The 25,044-nt window shown below is 38.7% G+C and overlaps 1 protein-coding gene across 1 annotated transcript; it reads left to right on the top strand.

Annotated features, from left to right (window-relative positions):
- Window positions 1–328: 328 nt before the first annotated feature.
- Piwil3 (piwi like RNA-mediated gene silencing 3) lies at window positions 329–24,398 on the top strand. The gene is made up of 17 exons (XM_077796463.1): window positions 329–407; window positions 957–1,168; window positions 1,715–1,836; window positions 2,702–2,782; window positions 3,737–3,922; window positions 6,041–6,152; window positions 9,121–9,247; window positions 10,548–10,591; window positions 11,377–11,561; window positions 15,594–15,669; window positions 17,956–18,156; window positions 18,281–18,384; window positions 20,231–20,301; window positions 20,716–20,866; window positions 21,498–21,623; window positions 23,971–24,118; window positions 24,282–24,398. Exons 1-17 carry the CDS (start codon window positions 329–331, stop codon window positions 24,396–24,398), a joined length of 2,142 nt encoding a protein of 713 aa, XP_077652589.1.
- Window positions 24,399–25,044: the final 646 nt, after the last annotated feature.

Raw genomic sequence — 25,044 nt, 5'->3', positions numbered from 1 at the left:
GCCAGGAGCTGAGCTATGAAGCTCTGCCACCAGAAATCAGGGTATTTTCCAAATCTTGTGAGAGTGAACAAATCATGTAACAGGAATAAATCAAGTATCAATAAAAGAGATTATTGGGAAACTTTCTTAGTAAACTTCTTGCAACCTGTCCATGAAATGACGTTTGGATCTTTAGTGGCATCATTTTAAACCTTGATTGTTTTGCTTGATAGTTGGGGTTACATTGTTCTTTTCCCTTTTTGCTGTATAAATTTGCAGCCTTTGCATGTATTCATATGTAGGAGAACCTCAACTGGAAGCTGGACTGCAGGCATTATCTGTGAGGCCTATGAGGCGTGCTGGAGTTTTTCAAGATCTTGTGGTGGATACCAGGCAGAACATGGAGCATGTTAGACACTCAAAAACAGGTGTGTTGGCCTATAACCATTACATTTTATGGAGCTGTTCATTTTAAGCTCTTGATTACCAATAATGTGTGTTTAAGAGATTCTACACAGCTTCACACCATCACTCTACGTAGACATATTTCACTCGGGCTGCCACTCGCCTTTCATTCAATTTTGCAGAAATGACAATTCATTGTAGAGTTTGGGTAGACTACTTATCTTTCCTTAAAAGCCCATAAAATAGAATGACTCAGTTCTCTGGCTGTCCTGAGCTTTAAAAAATTACAACTGTTATCCATAGTGGCTTATTTTTCCTTTTGGTAGCTGTAGAGATTTAGTTTGGGGTTTGATTTTATATAATATTTTAATCTTAAAGTTAAAACTCTCTATATTTACATCAGTTCTCACCAAATTGACAGGCACTCTGGAGATCAGGTGTGTACAAATGTTTGTTTACTCTTTATCTCCATGATTTACCTAAGTTTGTTTCCGAATATCATAGTGTCCAGACTATTTGGGGTCAAATCAGTCACTTTGTCCCATTTTTGACATGTGCATTATTTTTTTCAGGTTCAGAAGGTAGAGTGGTAAGACTCATAACAAACCATTTCCGATTGACATGTCCCCAGTGGACTGCATATAAGTACAACGTTGACTTCAAACCAGATGTAGACGATACAAATCTGCGTTCACAGTTACTTTTTCAACATGAAAGAGTTTTTGGAATAAGCCATATATTTGATGGAAACTCTTTATTGTTAACTCGAAGGCTACCAAATCAGGTTAAGTAATATCTGACGTTTTCTTTTCTTTCTCTTGCATTTACACTTTGCTATCACAAAACTGTTTCTGTACAAGAGCGTGTAAGAGAAGTTCTGAGGATCTCTTGCCCACAGGACTTGTAACTAACCTGCGTGTCACATTTCATCAATATGAATGATCAATAACGCTTCTGATGTTAGTGCTTAAGGGGAATTTAAATGGAATTGAAGCACAATGTGGCTGGAAAATGCTGATTAAAAAATTAAAATTTTCATTTACTCTCAAACTTTAGCAAAAAAAAGTTTGGATAGGACATATTTTCCTTTTATGCATTTTCATTATCTTTGAACTTCATCATCAATAAATTTTGATATTAGTTAACCAAATAAATTATTTATAGGAGCTTAAGTTAAAAATTCTAAAGCTTGGCTTTTGTGAACCGTATTTTCTATACACAGGCATCACAGTGGAGTGTTGGATATCTAAGGGTCATGTTGGCTTGTTATTCAATGAAACTTTTCTTTCAAGACAGAACGTCTGGAACTTTTTTGTTTCCTACTCCTTAGGAGTTGGAATTTGACAGCTATACCCCAAGCCGTAGCACTGTGAAGATCACACTCCAGCTTTCCAAGGAACTGCCACCCAACCACCCTGACTGTGTGCGCTATTACAACGTTCTCTTCAGAAGGTGTGTTGGCAAGATTGAGTTCCCATGAGCTGCGCTCATGGTTCACTTAGGCATCAGTGCTGGTGACAGAGCTGTGTGCTTCTCACACTTTGTGAATTGACCAGCCTCCATGTATTGAAACGGTGAGAAGTCTTGGGGAAGAAGTGACACTGGGGCAAGCTCTGTGGCTCATCTCCAACACTCATTCTCCCTGCCCACACCCATTTCCGGTGTCTGGTACCTGCCGGAGTATCAGATGCATAATGGGTGTTTTTCTCTGGAGCACCTGCTTGCCCCTTCTTCTGGAGTCACTATGTTGACCAGATGTTCAGAATTACAAACTGTGTGTCCCAAGTTTTAAGATGTTTAAGTTCAGTTCTGGGAATGAAGGACATTCTGCTGAGATTCATATAATTTATCTTTTAAAAAGAGCCAGAAAAATTGAGGTTACATGAGCCTTTATATCTTCCCTGGGAGCATTGGCACATGCAGCTCTGGAGGCTGAGGCAGGAGGACTGTGAGTTCAAAGCCAGCCTCAGCACTTTAGAGAGGCCCTGTCCCTAAATAAAATATTAAAAAGGGCTGGGGATGTGGTTCGGTGGCTAAGCACCCCTGGGTTCAATCCCTGCTATCAAAAATGTATAATATATAATTTGTGTGTGTGTGTATAAAACCAATATATATTTTTTGTATTTATATACACATTTGAGATATATATGCATGTGTGAGAATATGGATATATAATCTTCATGTAATTTATTATCGGGTGCTTTGTCTTAATAGAACCAAAACCATTGGCAGACTGTTTTCCTAATGTATCTTACGTGTGACCAAATGCTTAGTAACATTCACTCTTTTCAATACATTCTATTGTTTCAACTTCTAGAACTCTGAGGCAGATGAATTTGAAACAAATTGGCCGCCACTATTATGACTACAGGAAGAAATGTGATATATTGAACCATAGGTTTGTATAAAGTAGAAAATACAATGTTCTATAGACTTAATATATTGTTTTTAGAAAGTTGCTCTATTTGAACTGGTATGATTTTAAAGTGATATACCCTTTAAATTGTACCACCCACCTACCATGATCAACTAAAGTTCAATTTAGTATAAATTAAAAAGATTAAATTAACCTTAAAAAACCCAGCATGATGCTCTGCCACTGAGGCTTATTTTAAAATGAACCTTTTTTTTCTCTTCTCCCTCTCTACCTCCCTAACCTGGGGTCGGCGGGACAGGTTTACTCTGGTCCCCATCCAGTTATCTGTCCTTGAGTGTATACCCACCACAGGAGTGAAGAAATTCAGACTTGGGGATAGCACCAGAAGAGCTAAGAAATGATTATCTCCCAAAATAACAAGTGAATTAGGACCAGGAACACCTGGAATTGCCTCTGTCAAAACCCTCTGTTTTCTATGATGGGCAGAATTGGTCTCTGGGACAGGAGCCCCCTGTGTTTCTCCTTTGCTAGCAAAGCAATTAAACTTTTGGTTTTATTAGAAAAGGGGGGTGGGAACCTAGTATGAAAAACATAAACCTAAAAGTATTCAGTTATTGTATAAACAATACAGGAAGCCTAAATCAATTAAAAATTGAGTGATAAATGTCTGAAATTTAGTAGCAGTTATATATTATATGCATCTCTATTGTTGGGATATGTGTGTCTATAAATTTATTTTAAAAGTTAGAGATGATGCATTAAGCCTGCATGTAGTAATAACAATTAACAAAGAGATGTGCTACTTATAAGTCATCTTTATTTGAAGGTCCTTGGAAAGATCAATTATTGCTAAAATTAAGGGATCAAAACCAGTTGACTTGTACCTATTTTAGACCCAGAGCTCAGGCCTTGAACACTTTGCTTCCTGCGCAGAGGCTGACCATCATACTCTCATGCGGTTTCTTGTGCCTGCAGGTTGGAAGTCTTGCCTGGTTATATTACTTCCATTCTTCCATATGAAAACAGCCTTACTCTGTGTGCCGACCTGAGCCATAAACTACTCCGATTGGAAACTGCTTATGATTTAATTATGAGACTAAAGGAGAACAATGAATATGCCAAAATCGAAAAAGAATTAGTTGGGTCAATTGTTTTTACAAGGTAAGTCTACTTTTCAAACAAATTTATATAATCAATTTGATTACTCCCTTCACCCCACACACAAGATGTTCCTGTATTTCTTGAATCACTGAAGGTGGACATTTAGGACTAGAAATAGCATGAAAATCATAAGAACCATCTGCTCTTCCCATCTGGTTACAGCCTGGGAGAGGGTCTCTAGGCTCTTGTTGTCCCTCAGTCCCTGACGCCCATTCAATGGGTCTGCTTGCCCAGAGCAGCATGTTTTTTTCTGCATTTCTTCCCTTTTATTTTTTTGGGTGAATGATAAGCTATTTTAAAAATTAGCTCTTACATATAATCCATTGGCTACATTTTATTGGAAGTTTTTATCTTAATTTTCCTTCTACACAGAAGTATTAACTTGATAAGACAGTGGAAAGCAATCTTAAAAAGAAAGCTAGAGAACTCGAATTTCCCAACTGCAACCTTATTAAAAAGTGACAACAGTTGAGACAGGGTGATACTGGCACAAATAGAGACCCGCAGACCACTGTTACAGAGCTGACTCCAGAAGCCGGCCCTTACCCTTGCAGTTTCTTATTTTTGCAGGGATGTCAAGTTAATTCAACAAGAGGGAAAAGCCTTCTCAGTTATATGCTGGGGTGCCTGGATATCCACCTGACCCCTCACACAATGCACAAAGTTCACCCAAATTTAATTCAAGAACTAACTCAAAATAGACCATGTGTACACGTATATAAGAGCTAGTAGGAGTAAATTTTGAGTTTGGATTAGGCAAACTCTTCTTGGATAGGACATCAAGAGCACAGAGATAAAGAACATTATAGGTAGATGGGACTTCAAGTTAACAAATTTTATTCTAAGTACATTGTCAAAAATGTGAAAGGACAACTGACAGACAAGGAGAAAATACATGCAAGTCACATGTGTTAGAAGTAGTAGTATCTAGAATATATAAAGGACACAACCCAACAAGGAAGCCCACCAATTTTTTTAAAAATGGACACATCGGAGTAGACCTTTCTATGGAGACCTTTCTCCAAAGCAGATATCCTGGCCAGGGAGCACATGAGAAAATGCTCAACATCGTCAGCCAGTGAGACTCAAAATCAGGTACTACTTCACTTCCATGATGGTGGCTAATATGAAAGCGGATATCAACAACTTGGTAAGGATCTGGGAAATGTAGAACCCACTTTCTACACTGAGGTAGAAATGTAAAATAATGTAATTTCTTTGTAAAATGTCATTTGAGGAAATGTCAGACTAAAGATGGCATACCACATGACCCAGAAACCCCACTCCTAGTGTAAACCTAAGGGAACTGAGAACTTTTATCTGCCAGAATTCATACTTGCATGTTCATAACATAATTCATAATAACCCAACTATAAACAAACAACCCTAAGGTCCCTCAACTGGTGTATGAATAAACAAAATGTTTATCCATCCAACTGAAAATGTGTTTGTGCATATACATATGTATTGTGTGAGTGTGTGTGTGTGTGTTATGTGTGTGTGTATATATTATAAAGATTTTGGAACCCAGGGCCTCACCCATGCTAGGCAAGTGCTCTAGCACTGAGCTACAGTCCCAGCCCTTTGTTTTCTTTTGTGACGGGGTCTTGCTAAGTTTCCCAGGCTGGCCTGGAACCTGCCATCCCCCTGACTCAGCCTTTCTAGTAACTGGGATTATAGGCACAGGCCACTGCTTCTGATTCCAGTAGAATATTATTTGGAAATTTTTAAAAAATCAATTACCAACACTTTCTACAGCCTAAATGAACCTTGAAAACATTAAGCCAAGTGAAAGCCAGGAAAGACTACATGCTGTACAGAGGCAGGAAGTTGATTTTTGGCTGCGTTAGGGCTGGGAGACTAGGGTGGAAATGAATGGTTGCTTATGGCTATGATGCTCTTTCTGGGGAGGTAGAAATATACTAAGATTGTTGATTGTACGACTCTGCAGATACAATGAAAACCATTGGCTCATTCACTTAAATGGGTGAGTTGTACAGTATGTGAATCAAATCTTGTTAGTATTGGTATATCCTACAATTACTTGGAGGATTAAAAATACTTTCGTGCGCAATGACTAAGTCAGGAATACCCTCTTACGTTGTGGTTTCACCACAGATACAACAACAGAACCTACAGGGTGGATGCTATCGATTGGTATCAGACTCCCAGAGATACATTTCCAAAATCGGATGGTGGCCAAATCACCTATGTGCAATACTACAAACAGGTAGGAAATCTTATTTTAAAAATCTTGAATCTTAAAATTTTTCAAACTTAGTAGAATCAACTTCTCAGAAGTCTTACTTGGGAACCTTAGATATACAGTATTAACATACTCCCCTTTGGGGACTAGGGCTGCCTTATCTATTATCCATGTGTTCAAGTGCCTGTGTAGGGGGCAAAGTGACATCATTAGACAGCTCTAGCAGGGCCACTCTGTCAGCCTTAGAAGTGGCTAGAGTAGTTTTCAACATGTAGATGGACTATTGGATAAAAATAAAATATGGTCAGTCTTCAGATAGAAAAATGTACTTGTCTAGAAGTCTCAACTCTGTAGTACTTGGTGCAAAAAGAATAAAAATGATCAATTACACTTGATGTGATGTCTCAGTGATGTGCTAAGGCACATCATGGGTTCCACAATCTCAAATGTGAGTGTTCACAAAGAAATAAGTAAACTTGGTAAACCAGGGAGCACCAGTTGATACAATCGACTTCCTAGTTTTGGCAGATGAAGAATGATCATTTAAAGAATGCCAGATACTTATGGCAACTAGAAACAAGTTGCAGATGGATGATAAAGAAAAGCTTATATTTGTATATAAGAACCCAGAATGTAGCCACGTGGAGCCATTGATAATGACTGCACTCTGGGGGGTGTCCAAGGGAACGACAGTACCCTGGAGTGTGTGCCACCCTCAGCCTTGTGTCTTCCACCCAGAGAGCAGTCAGTGCCTCAGCTGCCTCTTGGCTGTGCATGCCAGGACAGTGGAGCCTCCTGATCTTGAGGAACTCGGGTTCTCACAGCAGGCAGACGAGAAAAAACGATTCTGATCCTCTTACATATATGGGGCCTCTCTCATGGCTACGTGGATGAGTGGTCATGGAAGCTCCTGAGAAGCTGAAATGTGCATGTCATAAGGGAGTGCGCTGTGTGCAGATCAGGGAGAAGAAAAGGAAGGGGACAGTGAAGGCCCCCTCTTCACGGTGTGTCCCTCTCTCAGCGCTGGTGTGTTCTCTGGAGAATTAGGTGGTTCACAAAGGGAGCTGTGTGAACAGGGCTGGGGCTGCACCCTTATTGGAGGGTGAGGTAGGGGAATTTTGAGAATTTTGAGCCCTGGGAAAACTTGAAGATTATTGTGATCAAATGGTAATATGTAGATGGATCAAGTGATCTGGGGTTGGTTGGTTTGTTTTGGTTTTTTTTTTTTTTTGGGGGGGGGGCTTTTGGTATTTTGTTTGTGGCCCTGGGATTGAACCTGGGTCCTTGAGCATGCTAAGCAAGCACTCTACCACTGAGCCCCATCCCCAGCTCAAGTGATCTGTTTTTAAATACTATTTAATCTATATATACAGAGAGCACAGGCAGCATCTAGGTAAAAATGGAGGCAAGGAATCCAGCGAGGAGTTTATTAAAGGGACTCACGTAAATGATGGTGTCCTGGCTTGGAGAGGTGAATAGGAATGGGCAGGACTTGTGGATGGTGTGGATCTTATGGGTGCCAGAAAAAGGAGACAAAAATGGGTGGATGATGGCATCATCCTCTGGGATGGGGGAGCCTGGAAGAAGCTGGCTTGGGTGGGCTGGAGGTATGAGAGGCTCTGATGGAGTGGCAAACTGCAAAATCAGTGAACTGCATACCATGAGAAAGTTCTGGGACAGGCACACAGGTAAATCCCAGGTGCGTTTTAAATAACTACAGGCCTCTTTAAGGAAAAGACATCTATATCTTCTGTATCAATGTCTTAAGCTAGCCTCCTAGTTTCAATTCTTAAGAATAGTCACAAAAAGCTGAATTTGAGGTTGTCTTCTTCGGAGTGTGGGAACTTTCTTGAAATTCCCAGGTGCTTGAGAAGCACCTGATGCCAGAATCCATGTAACAGATTGTCATCAGCCAGGACCTTGCTGATAAGTGATGTGGAAGGCTCTAGCAGGATTGCTAATTTTTTTTTTTCGGGAATTGCAGCATCAGTGTAAGAAGTTGTTTGTGACATCTTGTTTTTAAAATGTCTTTTCCTCCTGGAAACAGGAACTATGAGCTTAGGGGAGAAGACTGAGAAGAAATGTTGGATGTAGAAATTTTTAAAAGGGGTCAGGGTTTGCCCTTCCCCATTAGTGTGAGTCTTCTTAAAAGTTCTTGGTGTGTGTTGGGAGTTTTCAAGGCAAGGTTAGTGATCACTATATAATCCTTTAAGTAGCCCCAAGCAGAGACTGGCGAAAAACACTTTCATTGAAAGGGGTTGCCAAGCTTCCAAAAAACTACAAATTTCCTGAAATCTCAGCAAATATTTTTTCACCCAATCTTGATGATACTTGCAGGTAATGATCAGTACACCAATTCCACTTGGCTCACCAAATTTCGTTCTTCTAGGTTGACGCATTCGTTTGCAGTAACAGATTGAATTTTTAGGTTTCACTGTTTTCTCCTATATGGATAGATGTAGTTGGAACTCTAAATCAAACACGGTTTGTGCAAGCTTCTCGAAACTTGACACAATAAAGTAGTTTCAAGTTCTATCTGTTTTGTTTCCTCTTGATGTAGCCCTAAACAGAGACTGGCGAAAAACACTTTCATTGAAAGGGGTTGCCAAGCTTCCAAAAAACTACGAGTTTCCTGAAATCTCAGCAAATATTTTTTCACCCAATCTTGATGACTAAGTCTCTCGGCCATCACTGTGTATAAGGGTAGAGAAGAGAACAGTGACCTCAATGTAATGCTTTGTGGGAGCCCGACTCTCTCTCTCCATGTCTGCTTATAGGAACCATATCGACGTGATCCCTGGGACATCAACATTAAGAAAACTTAAAAAGTCCTTTTCATGCATTCTTAACAGCTAATGGAAAAGTAATCACCGGCACACCTCCAGGCATCCATGTGATCAAAAACATGTGCTTTTGTATCTCTTTGTCAGGTTTTCTATGTGTTTTTTTTTTTCTGATAGTCACACCTGTCTTCCTTGCTTCTCTTGAGCAGAAGTACAATGAATGTATCACTGACGTCCAACAGCCACTCTTGGTCAGCCAAGGAAGATGGAAAAAGGGCCGGAGGCTCATGCCACGTTCTCCTATACGTCTGGTCCCTCAGCTGTGCTACCTGACAGGTAATGCTGACTGATGGAGTCTCCGTAGAAGACAACCCAAGTCTTTAAAAGTCATATTTATCTGGTGCCGTGGTGTGCACCTATAATCCCAGCAGCACAGGCCAAGGCAGGAGGATGACAAATCTGAGGCCAGTTGAAGCAACTTGGTGAAACCCTCCCTAAAAATAAAAAGGGTAGGGATGTAGCTCAGTGGTAGAGCACTTGCCCAGTTCAGTCTCTGAATTTTTAATACCAGAGAAAAAGTCACTGATTGAATGATGTAGAAATAGTCTTTTTCCAGAAGCCTATGACCCAGAATTGCAAACCCTAAGTTGGTCAGGTGTGGTTCCCACTACCTCCACTACCTAGGTCTTCTCTAATATAAATTTATTCTTGCTTGTGTAGCTGTATTTTAATCTTTTTTTTAAAGGTCTAACAGATACCATACAGAGAGGATCTTTAACAATGAGAAAGTTGTCTGCAAAAATGAGACCAGATCCCATGAACAGGTCAAGAGTATTGAAGGAGTTCAGGAACTCTCTACAAGTGTAAGTGCTAATTTTCTGACTGTGCTTTGCTCGAGTGTCCTGTGCACTGTTTGAGCTCTGTGTGTATATCCCTTGACATCTCAGATTGTTCTATTAAAAAATGACTATTGCAGAAAAAAAATGCTATTCTTTGGGGGAGAGGGGGAGCAATTCCAGTTTTTCTGATTGGGCAATGTTGGAGGACCAAGATACAGGAATAATGAAAGAGGCGCTAAATTGCCTATAGACATGTGAGTCCAGGGGCAAGATGATTTCAGAGTTCTATCTGCAATATTGTTAAGATCCAGCTGCTTGCCCCTTGCTTGACCAATTAAGTTGACACCTAAGGAGTTGAGGCAAGGCAAATGACTTTATTCAAAAAGTCTCAGTGAGAAGAAAGGGGGAATTCTCTGCCCAAAGCCCTTCCTCTTAGGAAGCTGATCCTGGGGGGCTTATGTTAGTGATTGACGGGTGTCCCAGACAGTCGGGCATCCTGCAGCAGGAAGGCTGGATAATGGATATCCAAATCATGATGTTTTCCAGTTTCTAAAATCTCAACAACTCCCACCATGAACAGAAACACCTCCACTGCTGAATTTCAATATTTCAACCCTGAGAACAGGCAGTAATGGATTCAAAGAAAATAGTCCTGATTTGCATATATCTAATTGCCATTGCTTATTTTCCTTGATCTGATCACAATGGGAATATTTATATTTTCAGAGACCGGAATGCACAAAGAGAACTTGGTCGCTGGGGGTTTGTGCTTGACCCAGACTTTTTGTCTATCTCAGGAAGAACTTTGAAAGAAGAAAGAATCTTCCAATATAAAGATTCGGTAAGATGAATTGTCAGGATTTGCATGTCATGGTGGAGTCAAATAGAGTAATACACAAAGGAACCAACTCAGTCATGTTTATAGCTATGCCTGTTGCTCTTTTCAGTACACCTATTCTTTCAGTGAGATGACAGGCAAACACTGCATAAGGATATGTGTAAAGCACTTGGCTATAGTGACCTCTCTCATCTCTTTATCTAAATCTGTGGACATTTGCTCCTGGCAGTTGGAAGACTGATCTTCCAAGTATATTCTTAAGGACCAGATACATAGAATCGAAATGATGCAGAGGAACCTGTAATAAAGGAAAAGACTGAAGTTTTAACAGTATTAGAGCAAAGAAGGAATAATGAATCCGGCAGCACTCGGAACCAGAAGAGGTTCAGAGTTTCATGGCAGCAGTGTGGGCAGTGAGCTGCCACAGGCTGATGTAGAAGTACAATGAAAACAATATATTTGACTAGAGTCGAAAGACCCTACATAGATGTTGGTTGGCAGTTTCTGGTTGGTAAAGTTCCTAGTTTTATTTTACTTTAGGTCTCCACATACCTCTGAGGAAACTGAAATCCTGGAATCATCTTAGTCTAATGAACTCTCAACTAAAACTTCATAACACCCAAGATAGAATCCAAGTTTTGCTAATCTATATCTTAAATATGTAATCCACACATTATTTAAGCTAAGAATTGAGAGATTTCAATAGAAATTGCACAGATATACAATGGAAATGTCCTTGGATAATGTTGATGTCGATAAAAAGTAATTTTTGTCTTATTCTTTTCTAGTTTGAGGCTATTCCAGTAGCAGACTGGTTAAAAGGATCACAAAGTACATCCTTACTTAGAGCGGTGTCACTAAAACATTGGGTAATACTTCATACTCAGAACTGTGTTTCTGAGGCCAAGATCTTAGAGGAGAATCTAAACTCGGTCACCCCTGCCATGGGCATTACATTAGAAAAAGCACAAATGTAAGTAGAGTGGCAATTTCCAATTTAGAAATCGGTTGTTAACAATCTGAAAGTAGAGTCTCTGAAATATCAACTGGGAGGAATCATTTTCTTTATCAAAACTCTGAAACCCTATAAGTAAATGTTAATTTCTTATAGACAACAAACACTAGAACAGACTTTTGTGATATGCTTTGTGGCTGTTAGGATACATGTTGAGGAAGGCATGGGAATGAGCAACTTGGTGTGAATGGGGAATACTTTTTAAATTTGTTTACTTATACATGACAGGAGAATGTATTTTGGCAGAATATACATACATAGAGTTGAACTTATTCTATTTAGGATCCTACTCTTGTGGTTGTACACGAGGTGAAGTTACACTGGTCATGTATACAAATACAAGGTTAGCAAAGTGAGGACTGATTAAATTGTACTGTCTTCCCCCACCCACCCCTTTGTTTGCCTTTGTCTAATCCAATGGGTTATTGTTATTCCCCTCCCCAGCCTCCTTTGTTTGGGTTAGCATCCACAAAGCAGAGAGAACATTCAGCTTTTGGTTTGGGGGATTGGCTTATTTCACTTAGCATGATAGTCTCCAGTTCTGGATGGGGACTGTTAAGAACTAGGTCCCACTGGATGCAGAGGCACAGCATGTCATCCTTGTGGTCAGGAAGCTGAGGCAGGAGACTCACAAGTTCAAAGTCAGCCTCAGAAACTTAGTGAGCCTCTGAGCAACTTAGCAAGACCCTGTCTCTAAATAAAATATAAAAAGGGCTGGGCCTGTGGCTCAGGGGTTTAGTGCCCCTGGGTTCAATCCCCAGTACAAAAAAAGAACAACAACAAGGGGCTGGGGTTGTGGCTCATTGTTAGTGCTTGTCTTGCATGTATGGGGCACTGGGTTTGATCCTCAGCACCACATAAAAATATATAGATGAAATAAAGGTATTTTATCCATCTACAACTTAAAAAGAATTTTTTAAAAGAACCAAGGTCCCAATCATGTTTCTAAAAATTGAACTTATTTTTAAATGGTTTAATCTTTTTGTAGCAATTTTGGGTTCACAGAAAAATGGAGAATGTATGGAGACTTCCCATGTACTCCCTACCTCCTCCATTATCAATATCTCCCACTAAAGCAGTGCATTTAAAATAATTGATGAAACTATATTAATAAACCTATATTAATCCATTACAATTGCTCAATCTATAGTTTACATTGTACAAAATCAAGAATGAAATTCATTCTATGGATTTGGACAAATGTATGTGACATATATCCACCATTATAATACCAAGCAGAGTAGTCTCAACTAATTTTTTTTCACTATGTCCATAGTTTTCACTTTTCCAGAATTTCATACAGTTGAAGCATATAGTATGTAGATTTTTCAGATTAGCTTTTTTCAGTTAATAATAATGTACATAAAGTTCTTCTTTTTATGGCTTCATAGCTCATGTCTTTTTAGTGCTAAATGTTATGTTGTCTAGATGTACCACAGTTTTTTTTCATTCCCCTACTGAAGGACATCGTTTTCTTCCAAGGTTTGACAATTATGCATAAAGCTGCTCTAAATATTTATGTGCCAGTTTTTGTGTGGACACAAGTGTTTAACAACTTTGGATAGATACCAGGAAACACAATTACTGGATCATATCATAAAAAAGTGTTAGTTTTTAACAAACCATCAACTGTTTTCCAAAGTGTCTGTACCTTTTGCATTCCCCTTGGCAATGATCAGAGTTCCTACTGCTCCAATTTCTCACCAGCATTTGGTGTTACAGGTGTTCTGGGATCAGGTGATTCTAGGGTGACATTGACTCTAAGTTGTTTATATTTGCATTTTCTCAATAGCATAATATGGAGCATCTTTTCACATGCTTATTTGTTAGATCTTTCCATATTTATCTTCCTTGGTGAGGTCTTATATGTTTGGCTCATTTTAAAATCAGCTTGTTTTCTTATTGGTGAATTGTGAGAGTGCTTGGTATATTTGAGATAACAGCTCTTTGTTAGATGTCTTTTGCAAATATTTTGTTTTAGTCTGTGGCTTCTCATCTCTTTGACAGTTTCCTTCACAAGGCACAAGTTTTTAATTTTAATGAAGTCTTACTAATCTATTTCTTTTTTTCATGAATTTTGCCCTTGATGTTGTATCAACTTGTTGTCATAACCAAGGTCATGGAAATTTTCTCCTATAAAACTTTAGGAGTTTTTAATTTTGAGGTTGTACATTTAGGTCTGTGATCCACTTTTGCATTAGTTTTGGGAAATGTGTAAGGTCTGTGTCTAGACTGATTTTTCTTTCTGGCACATGGATGTCTATTTGTTCCAGGATCATCTGTTGAAAAGATTCCTTATTGTGTTGGTTTTTTTCCTCTGTCTGATTATTGACCTAAGTCTATTTCTGGCTATATAATTTCCATTGACCAATTTGTCTATGCTGTCCCCCAAACCACACACTGTCTTCATTACTGTAGGTTTCTATTAAGTCTTGATGTTGGATAGGTCATTCCTCCACCTTTGTTCTTTTTCAATATTGTATTGGTTAGCTGTGATGCTCCAATTTAAAAAAAAAATTTGCTTCTCATAAGTTTTAAAAATTAGTTTGCCAATATTCACAAAATTATTCACTGATTTTTGATTAGCATTGCATCGACTCTAAGTTGAGTCTTTCTATCTATGAACATGGAATACTGCTCCATTTTATTTATTTATTTATTGGAATTTTAGTTTCCCTTACGTAGGTTTTAGGCATATTTTGTCAGATTTATACCTAAGTATTTCATTTTGAGGTGTGAATATTGTTTTTTTTTCATTTCAAATTCTACTTTTGTTGCTGGTATTTTTTTTAAAAAAAGCATTTAGCTCTTATATATTAAGCCTTGTATCCTGAAACCTTACTGTAACCTCTTATTCATTTCGGGATTTTGTTGATTCAGATTTTCTTCACAGATATCATCTACAAAAAGAGGTTTATTGCTTTAACTTTCTTCTATAATCACATTAGTAAGAAACTTTGAGTAAAATGTTAAAGGAGTTTTATGTGTGGGGATACATCTGATTTTTAAGTTTTTTTTAATCACTCCTTTTAGTTAGATCAGAAATTGAGCACAATTTTTCATGAGAGTTTTGTCTGATGTTTGCTGTCTCTCTTGTGCTTTTGCATTTTGGTGTGCCTAATTTTTCCTTGATGGCTGGATATGATGCTTTGGGTCAGTGTGTGCTATAAATGGTCATGTGGTAGTAAGTTAAAGGGAAACTAGACTCCTATAATGAGGTGTCATTCTGTGGTGAGGTTGAGCCTGTGGATTGTGAATTTCACAGGTGCTTAAGTTCTTCTCTCCTTGGTCAGGCAGGACCAGATGGCTAGAGTGTGCTAGAGTTGCTATTTTGCTTATCTCGTGCAGATTAGCTGATACTTCCCCAAAAGATCAGGCTCTGGTAACTGGTTTTCCCTGCAGGCCAGCCTTGCTGGGAAGAAGAGTTTTCTAAAATATTTCAGAAGGATTCTTCTTCCCCTCCTCTTTTGGAATCACCAGGGGATTTTTCTGATATTTTAGAGAACCTGTTGATCTCCTAGAAGTGAGTCTTCCAAATTATGGGGTCCTCCCTGGGCCTGAGTACACCTGCAGTTTTTTAATTTTCCCCAGGTGTCCACACTGAGCATCCACCAATTTCAATAAATTGTCAATGACAATTTAGGTCTCTGCTTTGCCTTGGGCCTGTTTGCTCTGAGCCTCTCCGGCAAGCTCTGACTCTTGGGATCACCTGTGTTTTGTTCTTGGGGGCAGCCATTTGCCCTGTGTCCTCACCTCTCTTAGGGATCCTAGAATGATTTTTTTTCAGTCTATTTAGCTTTTTACTTCCGATGACCAAATGGTGACATCCCAGCTCATTACAAAGGAAACCAGACCTACAAATTAGTTTGAAAAACAACTAAAATGGAAATCTTGACATTTTTATCATGGCTTATTTTTATTCATTGCATGAAATATTTGTTGTGTTTCACTATTCATTTCCACTGGAGGATTGATATGTTTATTTTCTAGGAGAGAAGTACCTGGTAACACTATCTCTAGTTATATAGACATTTTAAAGACGCTTATCAAAGATGGCCCAGAAATGGTAAGTGTCTAGTTGGTGTGTGTTCTTAGTTCTAAATCTGCATTTACATGTACTTTAAAATTTAGAAGGCTGCCCATGTTCCCCTAAACTAACCAACAAATGCCAATGTATCTCTAGAGTATAGCTGAATGTGCACTATCAGGGCTTAGCTATTCCTTTTGCTAATGTTCTCAGGCTTTTTTTTAATAGTCTTATACTTGGACATTTACATTTTTCCAGCTTTCAATTATTTTGTTAAAATATTTATTTTTTAGTTGGACACAATATCTTTATTTTATTTTTATGGGATGCTGAGGATCGAACCCAGGGCCTTGCACGTGCTAGGCGAGCGCTCTACCGCTAAGCCACAATCCTAGCCCCTTCTCAGGCTTTTGAATTTGGAATTATTTTATAAAGTGATATGACATATAAATTTAATGTAAATGGGTTATAAAAATCATCATGATTTTCATCTCCAGTTATGATCTAAGTAAATGTTTATTTAGTATAGTATTTCTTCTAGCTCGAGTCCTTCCTCTTGTTCAATGATTCTTCCATCCATTGTTTTAGACCAAGTTGTCATTACCTGGTGTCTGAGTTACTACAGAAATATCCCATCTTTCTTTCTTCCTTGAATTCTTTTCCTTAATTCATCTTACATCCTCCTCCTTCCCTCAGGATGATCTTTCACCAGGGAGGCTTTCTTAATCATGAGGCCAGTATGTTTTTCTTCCTTTTATATGAAGCCTAGACTCTTTTTAATTGCTATAGGGAATCTTGGGAGGCAAACACCTTTTCTAAGCCAATATCCATTTTCAAATGAAATGTCTTAGCTCTTCAGAAAAAGAGGTAAATCAATAAATGGAGATATATATATTTATTGGATACCACATGTTTTAAAGTATGTCTCCATTGTGGAATGGTTAATTCTAGCTAATTAACATGCATTACCTAATAGTTGTGTCTATGGTGAGAACACTTAATATCTACTCTCGTGACATTTTTTTCAAGAATATTATATACACCATTAACTATAGTCAACGTGCTGCCTGCTAGATTTCTGGAACTCATTCCTTCTACCTAACTATAATTATGTGTTATTTGACCAACACCCCTACAGGCTCCCCATTCTTGGTAACCAACCCCACCTGTGGTAAACACTGTCCTACTTTCCACTTCTGAGATCAACATTTTTAGATTACACACACAAGTGAAGTTTATATGATGCTTTTTGTTTCTGTACCTGGCTTATTTCATTTAATATCCTCCAGGTTCATCCGTGGTATCACAAATGACTAGATTTCTCTCTTTATAGTGAGTAGCATTCACTATGTGTATATATACTACTTTCTTTGACCATTCATCTCTTGGACATGTTAGTTGATGCCATATCTTGGCTATTGTGAATAGCGCTGAGTAAACATAGGAGCACAGATACTTCTTTCATGAACTTGTTTCCTTTACATATATACCCAGCATGGGATCATTGGATCAAAGGGAAGTTCTGCTTTTAGTTTTCATGGAACTTCCCCTCTGTCTCCAATGATAGACTGTACTAGTTGCCATTCCCACTGGCAGAGTGCAAGGGTGCCCTACTCCACACCTTTGATCACAGTCATCCTCAATGGAGTGAGGTGATGCCTCATATGACTTTGATCTGCATTTCCCTGATGATTAGTCATGTTGAACACATACCATGTACACCTGTGAAACATGCATAAGTACATACACAAAATCTTATGCCTGCATTTTAGGATTTTAGTTGTAAGACAGAAATAATATTTGTCTAATCCACTGACTAATCCATTTGTCTAATCTCTCTCAATTTGGATTTGCTCATTTCCTCATAATTAGATTCAAGTCATGCATTCTTGCAAAATACCATAGATGCGGTAGTGGGTTTTTCTCAATCCATGATATCAGGAAGCACAGGATGTTGATTTAAATGAACTGGGACAAGTAGAGTACCTAGTAAGTACCCGATCTATAAAGATCATCCTGCAAATGGTGACTTTCCTGATCCTGGTATCCTTCTGTGGACACTTTCAACCCATCCTTGTTAACTTCACCCTAAATTCTTGGAAATCAAGTCAATGGAACAAAGGATTTTTCAAGCTTAAGCATTGGATGCACACTTCCCAGTTTGCCAATTCTGCAGCCTTTTCCTTGTGATGTGATTCTACACTCTCTACTTCCTTAGACTTAGTCACTTAGTAGACTCTAGTTTATCAGTGTTCTGCCTTGAAATGGCTTTCATTTCTCTTATCATTACTGTCTTAAAGAGTTTCATGTCTGCTTGCTTTTAAGGTGGTTTGCATATTGCCTGATGATACGAAAAACAGGTATGATGAAATAAAAAAATACTTGTGTGTTAAATCTCCAATTCCAAGCCAGTGTGTGGTGGCACATACCCTGACTAAAGCCCGGACATTAAAAACCATGGCCACAAAGATTGCCCAGCAAATGAATTGCAAGATGGGAGGAGCCCTCTGGAAGGTGGAGACAGGAGTATGTAGGATTTCATTACCTTCTTTTATTTGTGAATAGTGAAAGTTAAGAGTCTGTTTTTTAATCTAACCATTAAGTTTTGTTCACATTCTGTTCTAAATTTACTTTTTTTTATTAAAAAAAGTTGAAAAAGACAATGTTCGTCGGTATTGATTGTTTCCACGATATTGTAAGTCGTCGGAAGTCAATTGCAGGATTTGTGGCAAGCACCGATGAGGAATTAACCAAGTGAGTAAGCTTTGGTAGACATTTGATTGGTAGCTGTCTGTGCACCCAACCGAAGAGGTGACCTGACTCATATTTATTGGGAGTTCAGACGAGTAGTTCTTAGCCATGAGCTGTCCCAGTTTTCTGGCAAAATTATGCTCCCAAAATATTTTGCATGAATGGTTGAGTTTGTGGGGGGATGTTTTTGTTTGTTTTTCATCTAACAGAGCAAAAAGTAGCAGATGACAATACCTGCTTATATTTAGTTCTTTGGGTGAGACTGAAATCGTGAGATAGAAATTATAAATCTCAGCCGAGCCACATTCTCCTCTTCAGGCTCTCGTGGGTGTGGCAGAAGCCATTTCCTAGTGGTGGTAGCACAGAGGTCCCGATGCTTTGCTGCCTGTCAGTTGCAGGCCAGTCTAGCCTCTTGGAGGTTGTGCACATTCCTTTCCACATGCCCCGCCCCCATCTTCCAACCAGAGGCCTGGAGGTACAGAATCTTGGCTTCTTCAGGCCTTTCTATGTAATGTACCCACAAAAGGAGATGTATATCTGTATTTCCACAACTCCCCTTTTCTTCTGGAGCCATGTTCCCCCCATCCTTAGAGTAGAAAACACACCACACCTTAAAATGAGTTTGTAGCCCTTGTGTATTACATGATATGTGGCCCTCAGATTACCCCTGCCCCCATGATTGATGTTTGTGGCCCACTAGAGGATGATTTCAGAGTGTTCTTTAGAGAAAATCCACCCTCATTTCCACAGATGACATCACTTCCCCCAGTGATTCTCTATTTCCACACAGTAACATTTTATACTGCTTTTTCTTTGAATTAGAAAATGTTGCAATAATGGGAAGACAGTGTCACTCAGTGGACATTCTGAAGTAATTTCTAGATCTAAATACTGGCAGTACAGCAGGGAAAACAGAGAACCAAATGCTGATGGTAACTCATGGAGGTTAATAAAGAGGCAGACAAATAAGTAGAGCACATAATGTCAGGTGGTCAGGTGAGCTCATTCTGAAGTAAACAGTAAAGAGAGAGCAACTTGAGACATTTTATGAATTTTTTTGTGGGTGGGTGGTAACGGGTTGATCACAGCCACTGAGTCACATCCTCAGCCCTATTTTGTATTTTATTTAGAGACAGGGTCTCACTGAGTTACTTAGCACCTCGATTTTGCTAAGATGGCTTTCTACCCATGATCCTCCTACCTCAGCCTCCTGAGCCACTTGGATTACAGGTATACACCACAGTACCCAGCCATTTTGATTTTACTGGACATGTTGAAGTTGTCATAATGGCTGTCAGTCTTGCAATTCAAATTGCTTCCTCAGATTATTATTATGGGTGAGCCCTTTGCCTAAGACATTGACCCCAAAGCAGAAATCTCCAGGAGAAGAGTTTTCACTTGGTCACATTCCCCAGCAGGTGAAACTAGAGTAGTCATGTATGTGGACAACATGAGTAATTTTTTAAAATAATTTTTTAGTTGCAGATGGGCATAATACCTTTATTTTTATGTGGTGCTGAGGATCAAACCCAGTGCCTCACAATTGCTGGGCAAGTGCTGTACAACTGAGCCACAACCTCAGCCCCAAAATGAGTAATTCATAATAATTTTAACAGTTCTTGTTTGTATTCAAAAATCCTTATAAGATGCCTAAGATATCAAAAGAGACTAATACTGGATCATTGTAGATATGTGAAGGGATTGTTCCTTAATTGGATCCTTTGGCTACTGGTGAGTGTGTCTGTGCGTGCATATATACACATGTATATATTCTTGTCATAGATTAACTCAGAATCCAAATGATGAAATTTTAAGATTCCAGTTAATTCATTTTTTTTTCTGAAAACAGGTGGTACTCTCAATGTATCTTCCAGGCACCAGGAGAGGAGCTTGTGGATGGATTGAAGAACTGTTTGCAAGGTCAGCCTTGGGGTTGGTGTGCCAACGTTCTACATCAGTAGTTCTTCACAAGTAGGGATAGTGCCCCCAGAGACTATTCATTCATGACCGAAAACACTTTTTTGTTGCCACACTGGGATGGTGGTGTGCTGGCATGTAGTCCAGCAGGTAGAGACAAGAAATGCTGCAAAACACCCCATTGTGTATGACATGACCACACACGCCCATACCACTCAAATTTCAATGGTACTGCTATTGTAGAACCCCTGGACTAAAATAAATAAGAAACCCCTGGACTATTCTGAAGTTGGAGTCTGTGAGCGAAAGTGTCCTGAAAGCTACAGTGTTGAAAGGTGAACCCTGACATTGTCAAAAATAGCAGAGGCCAGTTTGTCCCAAGTTGAGGTGTGCTTACATGTTTCTGGTTCCTTTCAGGTGCCTTGAATTCCTGGCTTAGAAATGTACCACATGCCCCAGAATCTATTGTGGTCTATCGGGATGGAGTGGGAGATGGTCAGCTTCAGGCCTTGCTTGACCATGAAATATCTCAGCTCGTGGGCTACTTAGAAAATGAGTGCCCATATAGGTGAGTACATAAATTGTCCAGTTCAGATCATGTAAGAAAAAGCTGTTCTCGGGAAGGAAAAAGAATCTAAGTGACATGTGAAGAGAAAAAAAGGGGCTTGATTCACACAGTGGGCTTCAGTGGCTGGGTGGGCAGTTAGCAGCCCCAGCCCTTGGACTTTGTGGTTCACACGGAGTCAGGGTGCAGAGGGTGGTGGCAGCCTGTTTCCCTTCATGGAGCACTGTGTGGATGCTCATCTGCCTTACAGAGTCACAGATGTCCATGAACACTGTGTCCATGGCTCTCAGATGTCACTCCTTTGATCCTGGAGTTTTTAAGTTTCTGTGCTGGGGCTCCCTCCTAGCTGTGTCTGCAGCCTCTTCTGACTGTGGGGCCTGCTGCCCAGCAGAGACAGCAGGACTGTGCTGAGGTTCAGAGGAAGGGTCCCTTCACCTAGGATGTGGGTGGCTCTAAAGAGACTCCTCCTCCTGCCCCACTTGGGTACATGCAACCAAGTGTTTAAACTGGGCTGTATGGAGGGGGCTGCTCTCCACAGGCTTTTAAATGGGTCCTAAGCGTGTGAGGTTCTAGCACCCTGAATGCTTCTGAGATGAGATTGAGTAAACATCCTAATTTATCCTAATTTTTCAAGTATCAAGTTAACTTTCATTGTGGTGAAGAAACGAATAAACACCAGGTTTTTTCTTCAACACAATCGAAAACTTGGAAATCCAGCTCCGGGAACTGTTGTTGACATGATGGTAACCAGGCAGCAATGGTAAGAGTTTTACTTTTATATCTGCATCTACAACGTTCTCAGTTCACCTTGGCAAAATCCCTTCATCCCAGTAACTTCACCTTAGAAGCATTTTCTCCTCCTTGATAACTAATTTGATCTATATATTTGTTCACACTTGACCAGGGACTCTTCATTTGGATTTAGAAATTGTGATTGGTCTTAAGAAACTTAACCATAAGTATTTTTTGTCTGTGGCAAAATAAAAGTAATTTTGTGGCCTAAAATGCCTTCATTTAAAGTCGTAAATGGGCTGGGGCTCAGTGGCAGAGCGCTTGCCTAGCATGCATGAGGCACTGGGTTTGAGCCTCAGCAGCACATAAAAATGAATAAATGAAATAAAGGTATTGTGTCCATCTATAACTAAAAAAATTTTTTTTAAAAGAATAGCAAATTGTGTTTGACAGCTAGGAGTCGTCACAAATCAAATATGAAATATGCCCCATGAGAATGTCTATTTAAGTAATAACCTGAAGAGGTTTTCAGTTTTTAAAAATGTCTTGATGCTTTTAAAGGGGGCAATATAAAAAAAAAGTTTCTCTTATGACACTTATCCTGTAAGAACATGGACAAATATACATTATAAAGTAATATTGGATAAGCCACAAAATAGTTTAGTTTCATATTGTCAGTTCTATTATCCTTTCATACTGTCAGCTCTATTATCCATGAACATCTGCAATAAATCAGAGCAGTCACTTATGAATTTTTTTCATGTAAGGAAGCAACCCACCATGAGTGAGAATCAGCAGACAAAATGACAACAGGATCAGACATCCAAAACTTTTAGACGATGAAATGATTGCAATCATTCCATAGTAAAGTATGCTTAAAAGGGAAGATGGAATGAAGTCATGGAATAAAAGTCATAAGAAAAGTAACTAACAAATGTTGAATTAAAAGGTCAATTTGGACTTGGATAGTTAACAATGATAAGCTTTACAAAAATAAAGAAATTGGAGGAAGTATCAAAGTGAAGTTTACCTGGAAAGAAAATGGTTAATTAGAAAATACATTAAGTATCCATGATGCAGTAGTGAGCCTTAAAATATGGAAGCTAAGAAAGAAATGCTCAGGAAATGATGAGGCAAAATAAGACTTGCTGTATATCAAATAGAAGGTTCTATAGGAAAAACATGGGTAGAAGTAATAAGCACAGACAGACTGAGATTCTGAATCTTCATGTTTGAAAATAATAAAATCTGAGCCACAACAATAAAAATGAGTCTCGATTTAGTTGAAATTTAAGAACAGCAAGAATAAGAAATTTTAAAAGCAGTCAGAATACTATTTATTTATATTTATAAACAATAATTATTCAGTACCAGTAATACAAACAATACAGTGATATTGTATCTTCAAACTGCCTCCAAAATATCAAACTAGAATTTGATAGCCCCCTAAAGCTATCAACAAGCGTACCTAAAATACAAGCATGCTTAGGTAAACATATGGTGTCCACATGAGCAGATCTACCCAGCTCTCACTGAAAGCCTTGACTTCCTAAGTAATGAATAACTGCTAGGTATATTAAAACATTGTAGAGTTCTATTCTTATGGAAGTCTGTGTGTGTGTTTTTTAAATATTAGATCTATAAAACTATAATCATATTTAATTAAAACATTTTAAGGTTCTCAGTTACTGGGGAAAACAAGAGCTTCTGGTTAACTTTAGATGTAGATGTTTCATTTCCATAATTGAGTTATATGAAATTGGAATGGGAAATAAAACATATGAATAGAGGGAAGAAATGAAGTTACATTAGGGAAGGGCAGAAACATTAATCAATATAGTCTAATACAGGAAAGAACTAATTCAAAAGGCAAAAGTATAATAAAGCATTACATAGGACTGTACACATAAAAATAAAATTCAGTATTTACAACAAATGGAAATAGATTAACCTTGCCAGTTGTGTCATTTACAGAGTCTGAGTGTTTTCCAACAATTCTATTTTTTTTTTCATCTTCACCTCCTTTTTTTTTTTCTTCCAACAATTCTTAAGAAGCCTGTATCCCCGGCCCAAGAAGCCTCATCTTTAAATTTCTGCATCTAATTACCTATTGCGACCCAATGTGCCAATTCTGTTTCTTTCCCTGGGCATCAGTACCTACATTTCAAGTCTCCATCTCAGGAAAGTTATTATCTACCTGCACTTAATGGTCCTTTATGGATTTGCTTTATCAAATCATTGTTAGGCTCCTAAATTGAAAGGAAACTGTCTATAGAACAGATTTCTGTAAATTAGTGAATGAAATATTTTCATCTGATACTAGGGTTATATTCTTCTCTAAAATAAGTGGAGACCCCCGTGTTCTGTAATTGCAGGTATGACTTTTACATTGTGAGTCAGTCTTCTACAGTTGGTACTGTGACTCCCACTCATTATAATGTTATCTATGACACCGTCTGCTTGGACCCGGATACAGTCCAGCGTTTAACTTACAAACTGTGCCACATGTACTACAATTTGTCAGTGAGTATTTTATTGTGATTTCCCTTCAAATCTGTAAAATGTGTTGTTCAAAACTGAGCAACTTTTCAACCTCTGAATTGATATCTATGACAATGTAAAACTTAGAGATAGTAAATGTCCATTTGAGTGTAAAGTAAAAAAAAATTTTTTCTTTCTACTAAAGGGCATCATCCGAGTTCCTGCTCCTTGCCACTATGCCCATAAACTGGCTTACCTTGTGGGCCAGAGTCTTCACGATCAGCCAAGTAGCTTACTAGCTAACTCTCTCTATTACCTTTGAGCTGCAGAAGATGTGATATTGAAAACCACAATTCGTACTGGATATCTGAAGTAGATTCATAGCTAAATTGTAATCATTTTTTATTGCACATGGGAGAATGTTGAACAGCATCAGAGATGGCAAAGAAGAAAACAAAACCAATATCTAGCAGAAAGAAATTTAGAAATATTAACTCTGGTATTTGGGATTGCTTATTATACCACAGATGCCACAGGAGGCAATTGAGTGAGAAGTTGAATTTATGTTGACAGATTGATGGGTCCAAATCAGTGGTGCTTTCTACTTAAAATACTACCCCTGACTTGACCCAAGGCTGCCTCTCCAGCCTGCAAAGAACTGACAGAGGATTGTCTTGCAATTTCCCTTTCAAATGTTGCAAAACTTAAGTAATTAAATGTGCCCAAACACTGTGCATTCCAAGTGGTGTGCTGATAATTGAAAAGAACGGGGCATTAGTCATCTATGGATTATATCTTTGAACAGAGGTAATAAAGAGAACCTGGTGATTTAAATTGGCAATTTGGGAACATGGACAGCTTTTGCCACTTCTACCACAAAGGATATTAACATCTCTAGGCCTTTCTTTTGCTTGCTGTCCAAGTGTGATACCATATTAACTGCACCATCATCAGAGTTTTCAATCTGT

Source organism: Urocitellus parryii, chromosome 3 (assembly GCF_045843805.1).
Source record: "Urocitellus parryii isolate mUroPar1 chromosome 3, mUroPar1.hap1, whole genome shotgun sequence".
Taxonomy (NCBI): domain Eukaryota; kingdom Metazoa; phylum Chordata; class Mammalia; order Rodentia; family Sciuridae; genus Urocitellus; species Urocitellus parryii.
The sequence above is the reverse complement of the archived record's forward strand: the minus strand, read 5'-3'. Positions and strand labels throughout refer to the sequence as shown.